The sequence below is a fragment of the Hesperophylax consimilis genome, chromosome 23 (assembly GCF_061612785.1).
Source record: "Hesperophylax consimilis isolate HC1 chromosome 23, BYU_Hcon_1.0, whole genome shotgun sequence".
Classification (NCBI taxonomy): domain Eukaryota; kingdom Metazoa; phylum Arthropoda; class Insecta; order Trichoptera; family Limnephilidae; genus Hesperophylax; species Hesperophylax consimilis.
This window is the reverse complement of record NC_142858.1, coordinates 30405782-30426920: the sequence shown is the minus strand read 5'-3', so window position 1 is coordinate 30426920 and position 21139 is coordinate 30405782. Positions and strand designations below refer to the sequence as shown.

General features: G+C 36.1%; 1 protein-coding gene across 1 annotated transcript; it reads right to left on the bottom strand.

The window, feature by feature from the left end:
- Positions 1-3346: 3346 nt before the first annotated feature.
- On the bottom strand, positions 3347-10151 carry LOC149412563 (uncharacterized). Its single transcript, XM_089645836.1, has 4 exons — positions 10013-10151; positions 7486-7620; positions 5641-5769; positions 3347-3483 (listed from the first exon to the last, which is right to left on the bottom strand). Exons 1-4 carry the CDS (start codon positions 10065-10067, stop codon positions 3425-3427), a joined length of 378 nt encoding a protein of 125 aa, XP_089501962.1. The 5' UTR covers positions 10068-10151; the 3' UTR covers positions 3347-3424.
- Between the last annotated feature and the right edge of the window lie 10988 nt (positions 10152-21139).

Here is a 21139-nt window from a genome sequence, read left to right as displayed (position 1 = left end):
CTCCCATCATCTGCCGTCGAGGTCCACAGCATCTGTGGTGTCGAGCAGCGCAGCGGCCTGGAGGATTCGCCGCCGACCACCAATTCATCGTCAGCAACAGACCACTCCTACACTGGCTACTCTGCCTACACTGGCTACTCTAGTAGTTTGTTAATAATACCTACTGCGACCTAGAATGTTCGACAATTTCATTATAAGCAGCGCGCAGTACGCAAAGAGCGTTCTAGATTCGCGTCGAAGGCACCCCGGTCTATATAAGTACAGGCGCCCAGCGCTACAGACAGTCTTAGTCACTCAGTCAGTCAGTTACGGAACTCTGTACACTCGCGCTCCCATCATCTGCCGTCGAGGTCCACAGCATCTGTGGTGTCGAGCAGCGCAGCGGCCTGGAGGATTCGCCGCCGACCACCAATTCATCGTCAGCAACAGACCACTCCTACACTGGCTACTCTGCCTACACTGGCTACTCTAGTAGTTTGTTAATAATACCTACTGCGACCTAGAATGTTCGACAATTTCATTATAAGCAGCGCGCAGTACGCAAAGAGCGTTCTAGATTCGCGTCGAAGGCACCCCGGTCTATATAAGTACAGGCGCCCAGCGCTACAGACAGTCTTAGTCACTCAGTCAGTCAGTTACGGAACTCTGTACACTCGCGCTCCCATCATCTGCCGTCGAGGTCCACAGCATCTGTGGTGTCGAGCAGCGCAGCGGCCTGGAGGATTCGCCGCCGACCACCAATTCATCGTCAGCAACAGACCACTCCTACACTGGCTACTCTGCCTACACTGGCTACTCTAGTAGTTTGTTAATAATACCTACTGCGACCTAGAATGTTCGACAATTTCATTATAAGCAGCGCGCAGTACGCAAAGAGCGTTCTAGATTCGCGTCGAAGGCACCCCGGTCTATATAAGTACAGGCGCCCAGCGCTACAGACAGTCTTAGTCACTCAGTCAGTCAGTTACGGAACTCTGTACACTCGCGCTCCCATCATCTGCCGTCGAGGTCCACAGCATCTGTGGTGTCGAGCAGCGCAGCGGCCTGGAGGATTCGCCGCCGACCACCAATTCATCGTCAGCAACAGACCACTCCTACACTGGCTACTCTGCCTACACTGGCTACTCTAGTAGTTTGTTAATAATACCTACTGCGACCTAGAATGTTCGACAATTTCATTATAAGCAGCGCGCAGTACGCAAAGAGCGTTCTAGATTCGCGTCGAAGGCACCCCGGTCTATATAAGTACAGGCGCCCAGCGCTACAGACAGTCTTAGTCACTCAGTCAGTCAGTTACGGAACTCTGTACACTCGCGCTCCCATCATCTGCCGTCGAGGTCCACAGCATCTGTGGTGTCGAGCAGCGCAGCGGCCTGGAGGATTCGCCGCCGACCACCAATTCATCGTCAGCAACAGACCACTCCTACACTGGCTACTCTGCCTACACTGGCTACTCTAGTAGTTTGTTAATAATACCTACTGCGACCTAGAATGTTCGACAATTTCATTATAAGCAGCGCGCAGTACGCAAAGAGCGTTCTAGATTCGCGTCGAAGGCACCCCGGTCTATATAAGTACAGGCGCCCAGCGCTACAGACAGTCTTAGTCACTCAGTCAGTCAGTTACGGAACTCTGTACACTCGCGCTCCCATCATCTGCCGTCGAGGTCCACAGCATCTGTGGTGTCGAGCAGCGCAGCGGCCTGGAGGATTCGCCGCCGACCACCAATTCATCGTCAGCAACAGACCACTCCACTCATCACTGGCTACTCTGCCTACACTGGCTACTCTGCCTACACTGGCTACTCTGCCTACACTGGCTACTCTGAGTAGCCAGTGTAGGAGTGGTCTGTTGCTGACGATGAATTGGTGGTCGGCGGCGAATCCTCCAGGCCGCTGCGCTTCTCGACACCACAGATGCTGTGGACCTCGACGGCAGATGATGGGAGCGCGAGTGTACAGAGTTCCGTAACTGACTGACTGAGTGACTAAGACTGTCTGTAGCGCTGGGCGCCTGTACTTATATAGACCGGGGTGCCTTCGACGCGAATCTAGAACGCTCTTTGCGTACTGCGCGCTGCTTATAATGAAATTGTCGAACATTCTAGGTCGCAGTAGGTATTATTAACAAACTACTACTCTGAACCTAATTGTGTCAGATCCCATGTGTACTCTGACTACCTAATAAAGCCACTGTGATACCACAACCTCTTTCATTCGTCTCTGCCTACCGTCACCCTCAAATACTACAGGACTATACCTGCTAGACAACACTACATTACTAGATCACCTTCACCTTCGTTATTCTGCTCCTCAATGGCTTTGAAGTCCGTAAATGCTAAATGGGAGGCTTTAGGCTGTTCTCCTTATTTCGTGTGATGCGGGTCAGAGGGAAACATACCGGTCTGTGAGCCAGTCCAGGTCTTCAGGTGTTGCCCTCATCAATCCCTGTGGGAAATGGATTTGTTTTCGAAGGAATATGCAGAAATGTGTCATCGCCAATAACCTAAAGAAATACCAACATCTACGAACGCCGAAATATGGCCACAGAGGAGCACCAAGCACCATTCATTCCAATTGTTATTTGTATGTAAATGGCAGACAACGGAGGTGCGGCATCTTTTTCTATTGATAAAATATGTCGTAAAAACGGTGAAATATTAAGGTAATAAAATAGAGATTATGGAATATTGTTAAGCTTCAGTATTTTGGCACTTACCATAATGGTAACTCCATTAATGGAGGACTGAACGCAGTTGGCGCTAACAAAAAAATTTCGAAAGAAGCGAAGTTAGCAGTCCACAATGGTGTGCTGGTACCTACCCAATAAATTGTATGGCAGTGAGGCATGGAACTGGCAGATAAAGGATAAAAGTAGACTGAATGCTGTGAAAATTAGATCCCCGAGGCGTATGTGTGGTAAAACCATGTGGTGATCGTGTGAGAAATGTGGATATCCGCAAAGAACGCTAGGCTGATGTAAGCGTAATGAGTAAGATTAAGAAAGGAACGCTTTGATGGTTTGGGCATGTAGAGCGAATGAACGAAGAAAGAAGTGTAAGGATAATATATGACGTCGGGGACGCCCGAGGAAGACATAGGACAATCAAGTGAATCAATAGAACTCAAGTGGGGCCATGTCAAGAGTCAGAATAATAGAAGAGTGTGTATGAGACGATGTATGAATGTGAATGAGGTAAGGAGTGTGTGCCAAGACCGAGTTGTTTGGCGGTCCGTCCTCTCTGCCTACCCCTGCGGGGAGATAGTTAGTGCCTATTTTATTTCTAATTTTCAAGTCAACTTTAAAAGGGTTCTGAATGCAATAAAAAACTTTTATTATTGTCACTTATTTTATTAAACCTAAATATAATAATTAGTAGGTACTGAACATAATTATAATGGAAGACAAAATACATTATTTGAATTTAAATTACCACACATTCATATGGAAAGATCCCTCCGCTGCTTCCCGCCGAAGGGCACGCTGTAAATAGAAAAGCACAGGTTATAAACAAGAGTAAACGCTGCTAATTAATATACGATAATAATAAAAATATACGCTCGGCTTTTACATGCAAGGTATTCGTAGTCAAATATCGATGGGCAAGTGCACTTTTAGATAAAAACAAGTAAAGCATTTATGAAGATTTTTCACTTTGTAAATAGATGTTTACATTACTTATTTATCTGGAATGGATGAAAAGTGGTTATTAACCATCACGTCGTTTCCCCGCAGGGACAGGCAGAGAGGACGGACCGCCAAATAACTCGGGCACACTCTTGTGTTATTCCGATTCTTGACATGGCCCTTCTGGTTGACTTGATCGTGCCATGTCTTCCTCGGGCGCCCCCAACTTCTTCTACACTCTTTTGTTCGTTCATTCAACTTTTCATGCACAAACCATCTAAAGGTTCCTTTCTTAATCTTACTCACTACGCTTACATCAGCCTCGCATTCTTATTATATTTATTGAAAGTAGAGAAATGTCGAGTAAAGGCGGGTACCTACTCGTCAGCTAGTTTCACATATCTGTTTTTGTGTTTCTAAAAAATAAAATGAGGATTTTTTTAAGTATCTCTTCAAATGTTTGGTAAATCCGGTTGAAAACGGGATTGCAGGCCTTACGAATGAATTATCAGGTTTCCCGATAAACTTACTTCCTGGTAAATTACGAATATATTATCATGATTTCGGAACACCTGTTTATGAAACTTAGAATTTTTTTGTGAATATATTTTCAAGGCAAATCGATAAAACATTGTTAAGCCCCGCATTCCCAATTTATACCGATTTATAACATATTCCTCTTTAACTAAGTTATTAAGTACCAAAAAGGGGTTATTTTTGAAGATAAAATCTATAAATTTGTAATGCAAAAACGGTAATTATTAAAAATTCCTCGATAGAAAAAAAAACACAAAGTAAGCCCCGAAAATTATTAAAAACACGTTTTGTTATGTTATAGAAATAAAAAAGCACAGCGTTTCTTTAAATGCAAATCAAACATTTGTCCAAAGTTTTTTTTCTTTATTTCAAACGAGTCGTGATTTATTAAATATTTTCAAACCATCTTTAAACGCTTACTACGGGGCCTTAATTTGATGTTTTATTAATTAGGTCTGTTCATTTATCGCGAGGGAAAAAATCAATTTCTCTCCGTGTAGTAATTTGATAATTAAACAAAGGAGTAACCAAAAACATGTTAAATGACATATTATAATATTTTCATGTATTCGATGTACGCGTACGAGTGAAGTTTATTGTCCTGTAAGTTGATATCCCCTAAGGTCAAGGTTGCGATATAACTGGGAAGATAACAGGCGTATCTACCAGAACCAGTTTATTGATAATGATGCTTCGATCGTGTTGTATTATGCTTAATTTTGTGTTTATTCGCTACTGTAGATATTGTCAAATCTTTGTTACGTAGCGGTTTAAATCATAGTAAATAATAACAATCGTCAAATTCGCCACACGCTAGTGACATCTAGCAGCGGCCAGAAACGGAATTAATCGCCCACACCGAACCTCAAGAAACCTCAGAATATGCTCGGAATCCTCACCTCAGCGCGTCAACACGCCATTGGGTGCCCAGGGTCGTGCCCAGACTAACATCTGGATATTCATGCGACTCAGCATAAACCCGATTTCGTAACTTAAATTCAGAGAGAGAGATTGAACTTAGTTAGGATTATATTTTGTACCCGTAATGTTTCAATGCCCCATGAGTATAAAATGTATTACGCGTGATAATCCTTTGTATGTTGTAACGTTGCCCATAACTTTAAAACCTTTGTCTTTACTGAACCCCTTGTCCCGTTCTGAATGATGGTAGCAGGAACTGATACCTGACTCAACGCAAGTAAGTAATGTATATATACTCTCAGTATCGCCCAAGTGCTTCAACTGCTCCCAACCGTCTGGAGGCTGAAGGCAGTGTGGAGGGGAAGGAGATGGGAAATAGGAAGGTGGGGATGTACCTGGCTATTCATATCAGATCACCAAACATGACCAAAGCCATTTCAAGTAACGCTTCAATTCACAGTATTATATCCGAGTATTAAACATCTCAATTATGCCAAGTTTTGGATTCAGAATTTATGGTAAAATGAAACACGGTGTAGGTTCAACTATACATACCTCTTCCGCATCTGTTTCCGTAGAAGCCAGTATTCTCACATCTGCATTTGAATCCCGGGTCCTGAGTAATCTGGATGCAAGTTCCTTTGTTCAGACAGGGAGCTCTTGAACAGATGTTATTGCCCCGTTCTGCAATTATTGTCAAACAGCACTGTTAGTTGAATCTCCAAACGTTGTAGAGAATAGACACGATGTATAAATGTGAATGAACAAGGAGTGGTCGTCCACACTTATCCTTCACTCGACATCGACACAGTTTGTGTAGCACACTTTAGTGACATTTCACCCTGAATGCGCTTTTATTATACCTATTTGGTAGGTACTACATATGTAATTAGACGGTCATTGCGGGGAGTTATAAGTATTATAACAAAATTGTTCCCAACATCAGTTTCACATAATGTAGGCAACCAAAATGACACGGTAAGGTAATACAAAATTAATTAAATTAACATTTTTCATTAATTTCTCACAAAGCTGTTGCTTAATTTAATTGTATAATTGTCTTTACAAAGTCTACCATAAACTAGTAACTAATATTAATTATTGCTAATTTAATTGTATAATTGTCTTTACACCTTGTGCCATGACGACGACAGGTAGTGTTTAAACTAGTTACTAATATTGATTATTGCTAATTTATTAAGAATCTCTTCAACTTATAACAATTCGGTTAAAAACGGGACTGCAGGCCAGTGAATTGACAGGTTTCCTAATAAACTTTTGTTAAAATATAAATGTATTATCACGATCTCGGAACACGTCTTCATAAAAATCCTAATATTTCCGCATTTCATCATTGTATATTATCAAGTATATTTAAATGTATATTTCATATTGGGAAATCACAATAGAATTATCAGGAAATGGCCTGAAATCCCATTAACCGGATTACCAACAAGTTGTTTAATAAATATTTTCCAATTATGTCCTACACCTGTATCTAAATTTCGCTAATAAACAATTAGATAATGTTAACTAAGTGTTAATCTCAAGTGACCTACCAGGTAAGTATTGTACTGTATATTATCTCCATAAATAGTTAAGTTATAACATAGATCACTGTAGAAATGTATTATAAGTTTGTACAGCGCCTTTGAGGTGATTTTGCACAAAAACGGCGCTATACAAGTCATCCAATTATTATTATTATTATTAATACATGAGATTTTTAATAAATAGCAATATTCATTTTCCTCCATGCGTGTGTGAGAAATAATTGTTTTTTGACAATGAAAAACATTAAAAAGTGACGCATACACAAAGTTATCGAGTTTTCGATCTAATTCTTTCATTACAAAGTAAATAATATAAAAAAACACAGTATAAATTACTTTCACTTCCTACCCACTGCATGAAGTTACTTTCGAATCAAGGATTTTATGAAAATTAGTTTGTAAAGTGCGGTAATATTGAATCAAGTTGACCTGATATTTATGCAATCTCCTCCTATAGAATTACCATCAGCTATTATATTTTACATAAGTTTTAATTAAAAGTAGTTATTAAGGTAGAATGGCTTATAACAGAAGTATATAATAAAAATAATAGGCCAACTTAATTTAGTTTCCTGGCCTGAGTAGTGGCGGTTTAGCACGTACCTTCAGGGTTCAATCGCATGCGTTGTAATCGTTTGAAAGCGGAAATATACCTGACTTATTTTAACCAGTAATTCCTGGGGTTATTTGCAGTAAAATCAGTCAGTACTGAGTACTGGTCGGATGGGAGGTTGACTGACCAGTTGCTGGGCTGAATGGGTTTGTTGTTATACTCCGAATACTGTCAGGAATCAATGGATTAGCAGAAGTAAGTCAGGAAGGTCTCTGTATATATGTATTACGGTACCTTTGAGTGCGTTTCGGCATTCTTCCTTGGAGGAGTATCTGTACTCGGACTTGCAGCCGAATCCACAGGTACAGGTGTATGAGATGATCTTGCAGCCGTTGTGCGCTTGGTCCATTTCGCAGCCCCATAGCTCACCTGCACACATTCATCATTCACTAAAGTACAAATCTATACGACAAAACATTTATAATATCATTATTGTAATGTTAATTCAGGTCTGTGTTAACCTGACATTATTATAAATCGTAACATATAGTGAAAAAATTACAACGCAACAGATTAACTATTCATCAAATTTCACAGTTAATTTTCAAGTTCTGTGAACGTTCTATTCAAGTTATTTTATACAACCCGTCCTAAGTCTATTTTCGCGTAGATCTTAAATTCTGAACTAATTTTCTAAGAATTGATAAGGTCTTATATTTTGAGATAGTAATAAATATATCTATGATTAGTAGAATAGAATAAATGAGACGTTTCAAAATTCCTTTGAATCAATTTTTAAGTTTTTTCTATTTGAATTAATTGCTAATTGTCATCTCCTAGTTTTTACAAGTTGGGTTCCACAAAGGCTTTGGAGACTGTTCTTTGGCTTTTGTAGAAAAAATAATTAAATCCAGTTCCGTATTTTTAACATTAGCTCAATTTCACTATTTCCATCACGAGCTATGGAGATTTGCAAATTTCATTTGGCTGTCGAAAAAATTAAAAGGTTTTTTTTTTAAATCAACTGAAAAATGTTAAATATAAAAAAAAAATGCTTCAAACGTGGACTGAGCCGAGCATAGATAGTTTTAACACGTCCATATTTTATGAAAGTATTTATTTTTATATGTCATGCGAAATATGTAGTTTTTTTAACGTTCTAACGTTAATAGAAATAATAATTCTTTTCAGTTTGCCTCAAATATTTATACTGGATGCCATTAATAAATATTTAAACTGGATGCCACTAATAAATATTTAAACTGGATGCCACTAATAAACAATTATGCTGGATGCCATTAATAAATATTTATACTGGATGCCATTAATAAAATCCTAAAACTAGCCAAAAAGAAAAATTCATAATTAAGTTTTCTTAAAAATTAACAGAACGGATATGTTTTCGAAATATCTAGTTTTCTCAATTTTTCTATCATTGGAGTAAAAATATAAGTAAAAAATGGTTAGCGTTTTTACAATATTTGATATTTAAAATGAATTTTTTGAAAATGCCTGAATGATAATTTTATTTAGTTTCTAAGACAGTATTTGGTTTTACGGAAAATCAATAAATAAGATGTATATAGCGCATTTTAAATACGCAGAAAATATTGCAAACTGAACAAATTTGTTGAAAGTACTGAAGGGTTAAGGTTAAAGGTAGCGCACATTTTAATGTACGCGTTCATAGATGGCGTTAATTGAATTATTTTATGAAAATGCTTTACAATATTAAGAGGAATTATCTGTTTGGACCCGTACATGCGCAATACATCGGTACTGCATCGGTGTGAATGCAACGTTGAATTCCTAAGTTGTATTCTTGAAAGAATTGAGTTTTTATTAAGATAAAACTATTTATTCACATTGCGTTTGTACGGGTGCAAACGAATAAAATAATTAAAGTAAGTTACGTTTAACCTTAATCATAAAATGAGAATAACACTAGATAATAGATGGAGTAAAATAATATGAGAGTAAATCTAATAAATGATGTTGACTTGTAAGATTCTTATAGGTATCTTTAGCGTATTTGTATATTCAGTATACTCGTATATTTTATATATAACGAACACACTCGGAACAGAGTCGGTGAAATATCTGAATAAATCTAATACACGAGAAGCGATAAGAGTGTGAACTTTTGAACGGATTCGATAGCGGTCTCTTCCGTTAGTGCGTTATCTCTCATATCCTGCAGTACATTCCAACCGACCCTGATATACGGTTCATTCACTCGTTCGTTCACTTCTCTGGGGTACACGCCATGCCGTGCTATGCCACGCCATGCCGTGCTATGCCACGCCATGCCGTGCTATGCCACGCCATGCTCGTGATGTTCGTCTAATATTTGGTCCAAACAACACGCACGTCATTCATAAATACAACTTGACATTGCAAGGATAACATACTATTATTGCAATCGCAAAACTATATTCCACATAACACCTCCCTATTAAAACGCAAATTGCAATGGAGGGTTTAGTGATATAAAATTAACGCTAATAGACAGATATGTTATATTAAAATAGACATAAGGTTTCATTATGAATTCGCCAACTCAACAAGGTGAAGGTACAGTAACAAATTATTTAAAAACATTGATTGCAAGACTGTTTAAAATGTAAAATAATGTGTTTTTCAGAAATAATTATCACTGTGCTCTTATCACTGCGCAATAAGATGTAAAGGGTTAAACAATAATATATACATTTTAAAGATATAATTAGAGTAAGTAGTAAGTAAAGAATATACTGCTCGATGTACGTATTGTAAAGAAATGGAGTGATTAGTATAGATAAATAGGTATAATAGAACATACCGATAGAAAGTGCCATCGCGGTTAGAATGACGATGAAGTGTATTGTGCGCACCATGATCCCGGCTCGTTTGTCTCTGCGCGACGCCTTCACTCGGACTGGACTCCTCTCTGTCTGCGTCGCGTCCTCGCGGCGGTGGCGGGCGGCGGCGGGCGGCGGCTACTGGTTGCCGGCTGCTGGCTGCCGGCAACCAGTAGCCGCCGCCCGCTGGCTGCTGCCTGCTGGCCTGATGGCCTGATGAACTTATGTGTAGAATCCACTTCACTGGGTTGAGCCTGTTCCGAGGTGGCGGGAGTATGATTTCATTTTATGATACGTTCAATATTACAATAATTTGGATTTTATTCTTTCAAAATATGGCAGAAGCCTGAAGAGTTCAATTTCTTTAATACTTTAGTGCGTAGTTCAACTGAATTTTTTAAAATACATTAACTAAAAATTCTACTTATTAAATCTAAAATAAAGAAAACAATTTATATTTTCTCGTAACTATCTGGGACGCACGTACTCTCCCGGCTAATGTATTCCAGAAGGCATGCATAAGCAAGGGTAGTGTAAAAAGCAATAACTTACAGAAAATAATGGAAACGATGCAAAGAATAACGAAATAAGAAAGAAGAGTGATAAACCAAAACCATCTCAACCCCGGCCAGGACACTGAATCAATATAGATATAAATATATATCAGCTGTTTATTGAGCCAGTTTTGGGAAGGAAAAGGGTATGAAGGGTGGGTGGGAATCTAGTTTGCCCAGAAGATAAGATAATATCTATAGGAGACCAGTTGGAGAGGTCATTCCGGGCACCACTGCTAAACCACCGGCCGTGCGAGCCACCTGGGAGGACGATGGCAGGGCTATCCAACAGATGGTTCCCGTTAGATGGCTGCGATACCCAATTTAAGTGGATTCCCGTTTGTACCACTACTTTCGTACATCAATTTTAAACCGTTAAGGTTAAATGCGACGTTCGTTATAATCTACGTGTTTATAGATGGCGTTAATTTAATTATTTTACACTATAGTAAATAATTCATCTAAATACTTTAACCCTCTCCGGACGAATCCCGCGCACTGCGCGGCAAGCATGTTTAGTCGGAATGGTCGTATCCCCGCGCACTGTGCGGTAAAGTGTCCAGACTGTTTGTTTTGAGACATTGGGAGTAAATTCTCTCTTAATTATTATTATACCAGGTGAAACGCAAATTTCCCAATGTTAATAAAAATATTATTTGAATCTCGTATTTTGTCTGTCGCTCACTCGTAAGAGAGTTATTTACTAGGCTGCACCTATCGTTGCATCTGGTATGTTTATCTACCAGCTCGAAGGATTAGTACAGAAGTAAATTGTGACCGTCTTGCATAAATCTTGAGACAAATCTTAATTTCTTTGTTAATTAAAAAAAATAAATTGTTTTATGTATTATCATATTGTATCTTCTAATGTACTCGTATATATTATAGTGAGGATATTATATTAGAACAGGTTGAGCTACTGAACCAGGCTGAAGATGTCAACAGATTAGTGGCAGCACGAATTATTAGTAGCAGATAGAACTAGTAGTTCGGAAGTATAAATCAACATGAAGACAGTTACAGTGATAGTAATTTTCAATCAATGATAGAGTTGATGTCGAAGTGAGAAGAAATCGGAATCTAGGGATTATTTTTTCTATTGAAGTTGACTATCACCGATTGCATCCGGGTCACACTTATGTATCATATTATGTATCCTCTTCTAAATAATATTGAAACCAATTAAGTGTGCAATGAACATTATATTATTATTACTGTTTCTCTATCCATTATCTCAAATGCTCGTTTAAGCTAAATTAATATGGGGTTTTTCGATACCTATTGTATTATAATTAGAACCCTCTCAAAACTTTTAGCAATATACGGTCGTTAATTGATTTTCTGGAATATCCTACAACTACAATTTTTTGTCAGATTATTAATAGAAGGATTAAGTATCAACTTGAAATATCATTCCCGTGCCAATCTACACAAACCATTGTACCAAAACTAAAGATATTGTCAATCTATTTGCTGAATTTTTCAAAACTGTATATGAGGATGATTTCTCCGTTGATAGTGTTCCTGACTTTGTCACTGATATTAACTTGCAACTATCTGAATTAGTAGACGTTACCAGCATTTTATACAGTGTTGAAGTTCTACAAAACTGTATATGAGGATGATTTCTCCGTTGATAGTGTTCCTGACTTTGTCACTGATATTAACTTGCAACTATCTGAATTAGTAGACGTTACCAGCATTTTATACAGTGTTGAAGTTCTACAAAACTGTATATGAGGATGATTTCTCCGTTGATAGTGTTCCTGACTTTGTCACTGATATTAACTTGCAACTATCTGAATTAGTAGACGTTACCAGCATTTTATACAGTGTTGAAGTTCTACAAAACTGTATATGAGGATGATTTCTCCGTTGATAGTGTTCCTGACTTTGTCACTGATATTAACTTGCAACTATCTGAATTAGTAGACGTTACCAGCATTTTATACAGTGTTGAAGTTCTACAAAACTGTATATGAGGATGATTTCTCCGTTGATAGTGTTCCTGACTTTGTCACTGATATTAACCCTCTTCTTGGCACCGATAGAATTAAGCATCACAAAAAATATTTTTTTACATATTTGAAGTCTGTTAGGCTTCAGATTCACAAAAACAAATGAAAAATATTTTTATTGTTTTTTATATAGTTTATTTGGAGTTGTATCCTATAGGATACATTGCCAGGTTGTTACAAATCAAAATTTAAAAAAAATTACTATGGAAAATGAAAAATTATGTCTTAAAAGCTAATTAAAACTATTATTTTGTGAGATATGATAGGAAGCAATTTCTCTTATCAGTAAAACAAAGCCTTAGGCCACATTTTATGCAAAATACAGACGTTTGTCCAGAATTGCATAGTCGGCATCTTCCTTTTTCTTTATGTTCCGGAAAATGTCCGGAAAAAAAAAAAAGTTATCAAACCGGACTTCTCATCATCCGGCCTGGCCTTTACCGGATTATTTATTTTGTTTGGTGGCGTTGTGATGTTTCCGATAGGACGGCCACGTATTTTGTTTTTGTAAAGCAGACCATTTGCAATTTTTAGACGAAAATCCTTCAAACATATTATTTTTTTGCTTCCTTCTTTTTGTAGGGCCACTTCACGCCGGTAAAGTAGCCATGCGTTGTTGATAGATATATCGAGTAATTGAGAAAATATCGCCATATACCAACGATGTGTGCGAAAAGTGCATCGGTACAAAGCTATCAACATATCGGCTAAGTCGACACCACCCATATGGGCATTGTACTGCTTTATTATTTCGGGGCAGGTGACGTCAATTTTTTTTTTGTCCTGTTTGCTATATCTTTGTATTGTGGATAATGGGTGTGAGTCTACAAATGAACTTCCAATAATGACAGCACGATTGTCAAACCAAGTGACTGCAGCCCACAGACATATGAATATTCATATGTCTATCCTGCAGCCAATTTTTTCTTCTCATCCGTCATTTGATGAAAAGCTCCTCTTCCAAGTCTCTTGAGTTGTTTATCAGGTTTAAGTTTACATCCTCGTAATCGATTTCGCCGCATGGTGCCCAGACCTAAAATTCCGTACCCATGACGAAGATGATGCAGAAGTTCAAAAGAGGTAAAAAAATTGTCAAAATATATAACAGAGCATGCCGCATTGGGAATAGACTTACTGAGAGTCAGAACGACTTTCGCCCCCATTCCAAGATTTTCTTCGTAGTTTGAAAATTCACAACCATGAAATGTTGCCTCTCCACCATACATCAAGAAGTCATATACTATGCCCGAAACCCCCGATCGGACAAACATTTTAAAGCCCCATTTTTTTAGGTTTGCTCTTTATATATTGTCGCCGGGAACCTGCTCTTCTTCCTTTGAATGGTATCATCATTTCGTCGACAGAATTTTTTATCTCTTTTTCAATTTTTAAACAATTCTGCTTTACCAGTTCAAAAAGAGGCATTATTTTAAAATAAACATCCCCATCAACATCCTCATTGTCAACAAAATGAAGATATCTTCTGATGGACTGGTATCTTTTAAGTGGCATGATACTTGCCACTTGCTCAATTCGCATTTTTTCAGACCAATAATCAGTGTATGCTGGTAGTTTTATTAGGCCCATTAAAATTTCAATGGCCAGAAAGTCACATATCTCACTGTAGGAAGTATCAATGCATTTGCTTGATGATTGTGTGGAATACAAATTGGTGTTACAAACTAGGGCGATTTTATCTTCTCTGGAGATGTAAAATGATTGTCACATATGTCTACTTTTGACATAAAATCTTTCTCTTTCCAATCAAAGTTCATTTTTTCTTACGATTAACATGTCGACGTGTACGTAGTTCAGCGCTTGAGGTGTTTGCGGAAAGATCAGCAACATGAGCCATTGGTTCATTATCTTCCTCCAATGCATCATGAACAATTCCAAAGTTTGATGAGCGCACTGCAGATGAATCATCTTGTAGTTCATCATCTTCGTCACTTTCAATATCAGAATCTGCTCCCGATATTGGTATTATAGTCAGCATTTCTTCAATTTCGCGAGGCTATGGAAAAAATCATAATATATAGATTTCAAAGGGGTTTACTACATAATACAATAAACAATAAATACTTGACATTGTACATAAGATAATATAAACTCTTAATAACTTGGCATTGTATCTCAGGGGATACACATTCAATCAAATGTAATTCACTGCAGACTTGGCGGTGTATATTATAGGATACACACCATTTTGGAATGTAATATAAACAAGATTTGTCACATATGTTACTCAGTATATATTTTTTATTATTCTCTGAACCCTTATAAACACGAATTCATTCCTAAAATAACTAAATATCTAATAATGCAAGTAATAAATAAAGATAACTTACAGACAAATTAGTTGTGCGTCTTCTGTTGGCAGCCATCTTGCAGCGGTATGAGTTTGAACTGTCACTGTTCTTCTTAATTAAACATTAGATGGCTCTAGTGGCACTAATTATCAAGTTGAGAACATGTTAAAGCAGATTTCATTAAAATCTGTTTTACCCATGTACCAGTTTAAGTGGGAAAAAATTATGAAAACTATGTATACTATAGGATACATTGCCAAGAAGAGGGTTAACTTGCAACTATCTGAATTAGTAGACGTTACCAGCATTTTATACAGTGTTGAAGTTCTACAAAACTGTATATGAGGATGATTTCTCCGTTGATAGTGTTCCTGACTTTGTCACTGATATTAACTTGCAACTATCTGAATTAGTAGACGTTACCAGCATTTTATACAGTGTTGAAGTTCTACAAAACTGTATATGAGGATGATTTCTCCGTTGATAGTGTTCCTGACTTTGTCACTGATATTAACTTGCAACTATCTGAATTAGTAGACGTTACCAGCATTTTATACAGTGTTGAAGTTCTACAAAATTAAACATTATACATTCTGTAATGTAGACGAAAGTACTCTGTACTTGAAATACTTGACATATGCATCATTTTATACAGTGTCGAAGTTATACAAAATTAAACATTTTACATTCTGTAATGTAGACGAAAGCACTCTGTACTTGAAATACTTGACATATGCATCATTTTATACAGTGTCGAAGTTCTACAAAATTAAATATTCAATAATATATAATTATGTATTCTGTAATGTAGACGAAAGCACTCTGTACTTGAAATACTTGACATAGGTACGCATCATTTTTCACCAAAAACTCAGCTTTCTATCTCATATAACTTTTATTGCTAATATGGCTACGAAAATGTTGTGTTTTAAAGTAAGGAATTAAAAAATAATCACATATTAAAAATTGATGTTGAAATCACGTTGATTCACTTTCATGTTCCTACCATTATATTAAGGTTTCCTAGTATGTATTATTGCGATAATTATACTACGGTTTCAGGCTACAATTATGTTATAAATAGATGTTGAAATCACGTTGATTCACTTTCATGTTCCTACCATTATATTAAGGTTTCCTAGTATGTATTATTGCGATAATTATACTACGGTTTCAGGCTACAATTATGTTATAAATAGATGTTGAAATCACGTTGATTCACTTTCATGTTCCTACCATTATATTAAGGTTTCCTAGTATGTATTATTGCGATAATTATACTACGGTTTCAGGCTACAATTATGTTATAAATAGATGTTGAAATCACGTTGATTCACTTTCATGTTCCTACCATTATATTAAGGTTTCCTAGTATGTATTATTGCGATAATTATACTACGGTTTCAGGCTACAATTATGTTATAAATAGATGTTGAAATCACGTTGATTCACTTTCATGTTCCTACCATTATATTAAGGTTTCCTAGTATGTATTATTGCGATAATTATACTACGGTTTCAGGCTACAATTATGTTATAAATAGATTACACACAATTGGTAACTATTATTCTATGTAAGCAGATGTTTTTAATTTGCTTAGCATAGAACGTCTATACTTTCTATTTTTTTTTAAACTTCCGATTTTGTTGTCCGGGTTAAATCTTCCCCAAAGGAAAAACTTAACCCTTCCACTCACTTTTCCACAAATGATCATCTAGTCAATCAACATTATGTAAGTGCATTATATAAGCAAAATAAATACAAAACAATACAAGAACAACATGTCAAATCACCAGAGATCAAATGGGAAAATAATTCACCGTCTCCAGATATTTTCATATCAGAGGGTTCGGCTCGGTAGAACTCCTAACTGGACCTATAAATCCTACTGATCCCTCAACATAAATATTTAAAAAATCTTTTGTTATCCTACATGTATTCAAAATGACCGACTTTTGCATCTTTATATATAATTTTTTTGATAGATCTAATACGCCTAAATTTTTAATTAGAGAGCTAGGTATAATGCCAGTAGCCGAAATAACGAATGGTAATATTTTTATAGTCTGAGAATGCCAAATTCTTTTTATTTCATTTCCTAAATCTGTGTATTTTCTTATTTTTTCACTAACAGATTTTTGAATATTACAGGAATTTGGAATAGCGACATCAATGATATAAGTTATTTTTTTAATTTTGTCATGTAAAACTATATCGGGTCTACTATGACTAATCGCTCGGTCTGTTAGTATAGTTTTATCATAATATATTTTATAAAATTCGTTTTCTAAAAATGAATTTGGTTCGTATTCATAATATGGTACTACATTACGGCAGTCAATCAAGTTATGTTTAATTACCAAATTTTGGTGAATTATTTTTAAAACTTGATTGTGTCTAAATGTATACTCGGACGGTGCTAATATAGAACATCCCGATATAATATGTTCTATAGTTTCCGGAAAAGTCAAACATTTTCTACACAAATCATCAATTTGATTTGTATCTTTGATTATATGCTTTCTATAATTTTTAGTATTAATGACTCTATCCTGAATGGCAAGCATAAATCCTTCTATTTCTGCGCTCAACTCTCCAATACTCAACCATTTGTTTGACGAAATTTTGTCAACATACGTTTGGTTGAGATAATTGAAGTGTTTTGCGTGTAAAATTTTATTTGACCAGGAATCTAATAATTCCTGGTTGGGATTTATAAAAATGTTGGCATTCTCATCGTATAAATTTAAAGGTGTAATATTTCTATCTGCCTTGCAAATTATTTTGTGCATTTCTGAGCTATGAGCTTTCCTATGGAAAAAAGTTCTTAGCATTTCTACCTGATTATGTTTCAAAGAAGTTATTTTGACTATACCTCTACCTCCTAAATTTCTAGGTAAATTAACTCGTTCTATAGCTGAATTTGGATGATGGCAATTAAACTTTGTTAGCGTAGTTCTAATTAATCTTTCTAAGTTATCTAAATCTGTATTAGACCATTTAATTATGCCAAATGAGTACGTTAATAGAGGTATTGCCCAAGTATTTATTGCTTTTACTAAATTTTTAGCAGATAGATTGCATTTTAAAATTTTCCTGATCCTAGTTTGAAATTTAATCCTAATATCATTTTTAATACTACTATGGTCTAATCTATTTGATTGTGGGTATCCTAAATACTTATAAACCTCATCCCTTTTCATACTAGTAATTTGGAAATTTCTAAATATACTCTCGTCCCCATCTACAATTTTGCCTTTCTCTATATGGATCGTTCTACATTTATCTAAACCAAAAGTCATTTTGATATCATCTGAAAAGTTTTTAACTACCTCGATCATTTTCTCTAAATTTTGTTCAGAATTCGAAAATAATTTTATGTCATCCATATATAATAAATGCGAAATTGTACTACTCTCCCTTGTATTACCCTTAACTTTTATTCCAAACTTGCTTTTAATTAACATTTTAGATAGAGGATTCAATGCTAAACAAAACCAAAGAGGACTCAATGAGTCTCCTTGAAAAATTCCTCTTTTAATTGAAATGCCCGGTATTACTATTTTCTTACCTTTTAAATTGATAAGTAAATTGGTATTCCAAAAGGACATAATATTTTCCAGAAAGCTAATAATAATGGGGTTAATTTTATATATATTTAATACTTCGATCAGCCACGAGTGCGGGACACTATCGAAAGCCTTTTGGTAGTCTATATAGCAAGTATGTAAATTACGTTTTCGAGTTTGAATCTGTTTTAGAATTACAGAATCAATAACTAATTGTTCTTTACATCCCATATGTTTTCTGCGACAACCTTTTTGTTGTTCAGATAAAATATTTTTTTCATCTAAATGAGTATATATTAAATCTGTCAAGCAAGAGGTTAATATTTTGTATATTGTCGGTAAACATGTAATGGGTCTGTACTGAGAGGGATTATTAATATTTTCGCTTTTGGGCAACATATAAGTAATGCCCTTAGTTAGAAAATTTGGAAAATTTTGTGGTTGACTGACAAATTTTGAAAGATTTTTTGCCAAAAGAGGATGTAAAGTAGTTAGACGTTTGTACCAAAAATTATGTATCCAATCGCAACCCGTGGCTTTCCAATTATGAGTATTTTTAATAATTTTGGTTAACAATTCAACCGATATATTAGAAAAACTCATTTGTTCAATGCCTGAAAAATTGAGTTCTTCATTTTCTATCCAGGGACTTGACTCGTTATGTTTTATATCTTTACTCCAAATTTTAGTCCAAAAATCGCGCATATCTGATTCAGATGGCAACGGAATATTATTATTCGAAATAATATTATAATAGATTAATAATAGATTACACACAATTGGTAACTAAACTATTATGCTATGTAAGCAGATGTTTTTAATTTGCTTAGTATAGAAAGACTAAACTTTATATAATTAAATAGATTACACCCAATTGGTAACTATTATGCTATTTATGTGAATAGCATAATAGTGAACGGATGTTTTTAATTTGCCTAGTATAGAATGTATAGAAAGCTGTACTAATTAAATATTTTACCAGCGCAAGAGGTCACTGCATGAATATTATCTGTACTTATATCCTCTATGGAATGTGTGGGATTGCACTAACCTCCCCACATCCTGGAATAAAGAATTTATTATTATTATTATAACAGGTTTCTTATTTCTTCATTTCATTAACTAACTTTACACTAATGCATATTCTTTTTTGAAGTGAAACTTCTTTAGGCGCGTAATGGATTTTCGATGGACGGAGTAAAACCGAGTCAGGATCGACACGAAAATGCGGGTACCCCCACCACCGCTCACCGTTCACTGTCCCTCTCTCACCATATGCGCTTGTTGAGGTGGGGGAGCCGCTCACGAACGTTCTCTCTCTTCTCTTCTTTCCTCTCTCTCAGACACCAGCGAACTGCGCCACGCCAAGCATCAGCTGCTTGGTTAGTATACTGCGTCGTGAGTGTAATACGAGTGAAATACGTAATTGATTGTGGTTCATACGGTTTAACAAAAGAAGTTTCACTTCTGTCTTGCGTAGGCTTGACACACCCACTTTTTTGACTAGTTTACTTATATAATTTAAACATTTTTTTCTTTCTATACTGTACTTTGGTTTTCAGTAACTATCATATATGTAAATAGCACTATTGCCGTTAATCTCTAAATAGTATAAACTGAAGTCGCTATCCACATCTGTCTGTTTGTGCGCATAGATAGTTCTTATAAACGATTTTGATAGGGTTTTAACCATAATGTAGAGAATTTCTTTAGAAAGGTTAATATATATAATACATGTGTATTATATTTATAAAAAGAAGAGAAAAGTCGGCGTTTCTACTAGAATTCACGATCTCAAAACTTTATTCCAAATCATTCACAACCCCGGCCAATGTCGGGTACTGGTCAGCTTGTTCTAAATAAATAAACCACTTAAATTATTATTAAATAACTGTTTTCATATCGGATACCTAACATAGTAAAAATACATTATTTTTAATGAGTTCTATTATAATATACACATGTCCGGGGGTAATAAAGTGCACTAATTTCGGGAGTCGATTCAATTTATGCAACTTTTTATAAATTCCATAGTTTTTTTCTTTACCCCCGGTAATAAAAGGTTAATAAAATAATTAAGTAAACGCTATCTATGAACACTTATAACGTAAGTTTACGTTTAAACTTAAAATGAAATAGTTACTGGCGTAAAGCATACATATTTCAACAGGAGGAACTTAAATAAATATAAGGCCGATTTTATTCCTGTACCTTGGCCTGGATTGAGGTGGTGTTGATGAACGCAGTCCGTGGAGGATATTGGATGCTTTTGTATCCAGAGGGTCTTCAGGCGTCGGTGGGAGATTATGTGGGAGGGGGGGGGGTGGCGGCAATAAATAGAAATGCCTGATACGTAAATTTGAATGAAAACCAATATCTCCATTCACTTAGTATCTTTGGTTCCATCCCATTTAGCATGCGCTCTGTCTATTTTAAACTGCCTGACTTCAAATATTGCCATTGCATGAGATCGAAATGTAATTACTTTGTGTTCTTCTTTACACTATGAGTGACTGAAAAAAAAAAAAAAAAAACAAGAAAAGACAAATATGAAATAAATTGAGACTGCGAAGAGATGAAATTTTTAGATACCTCACAATAGTCCCAACTGCATTTAGACTCACCCGCTTTTACCCGTATCTAGTTCGCTTGGTGAG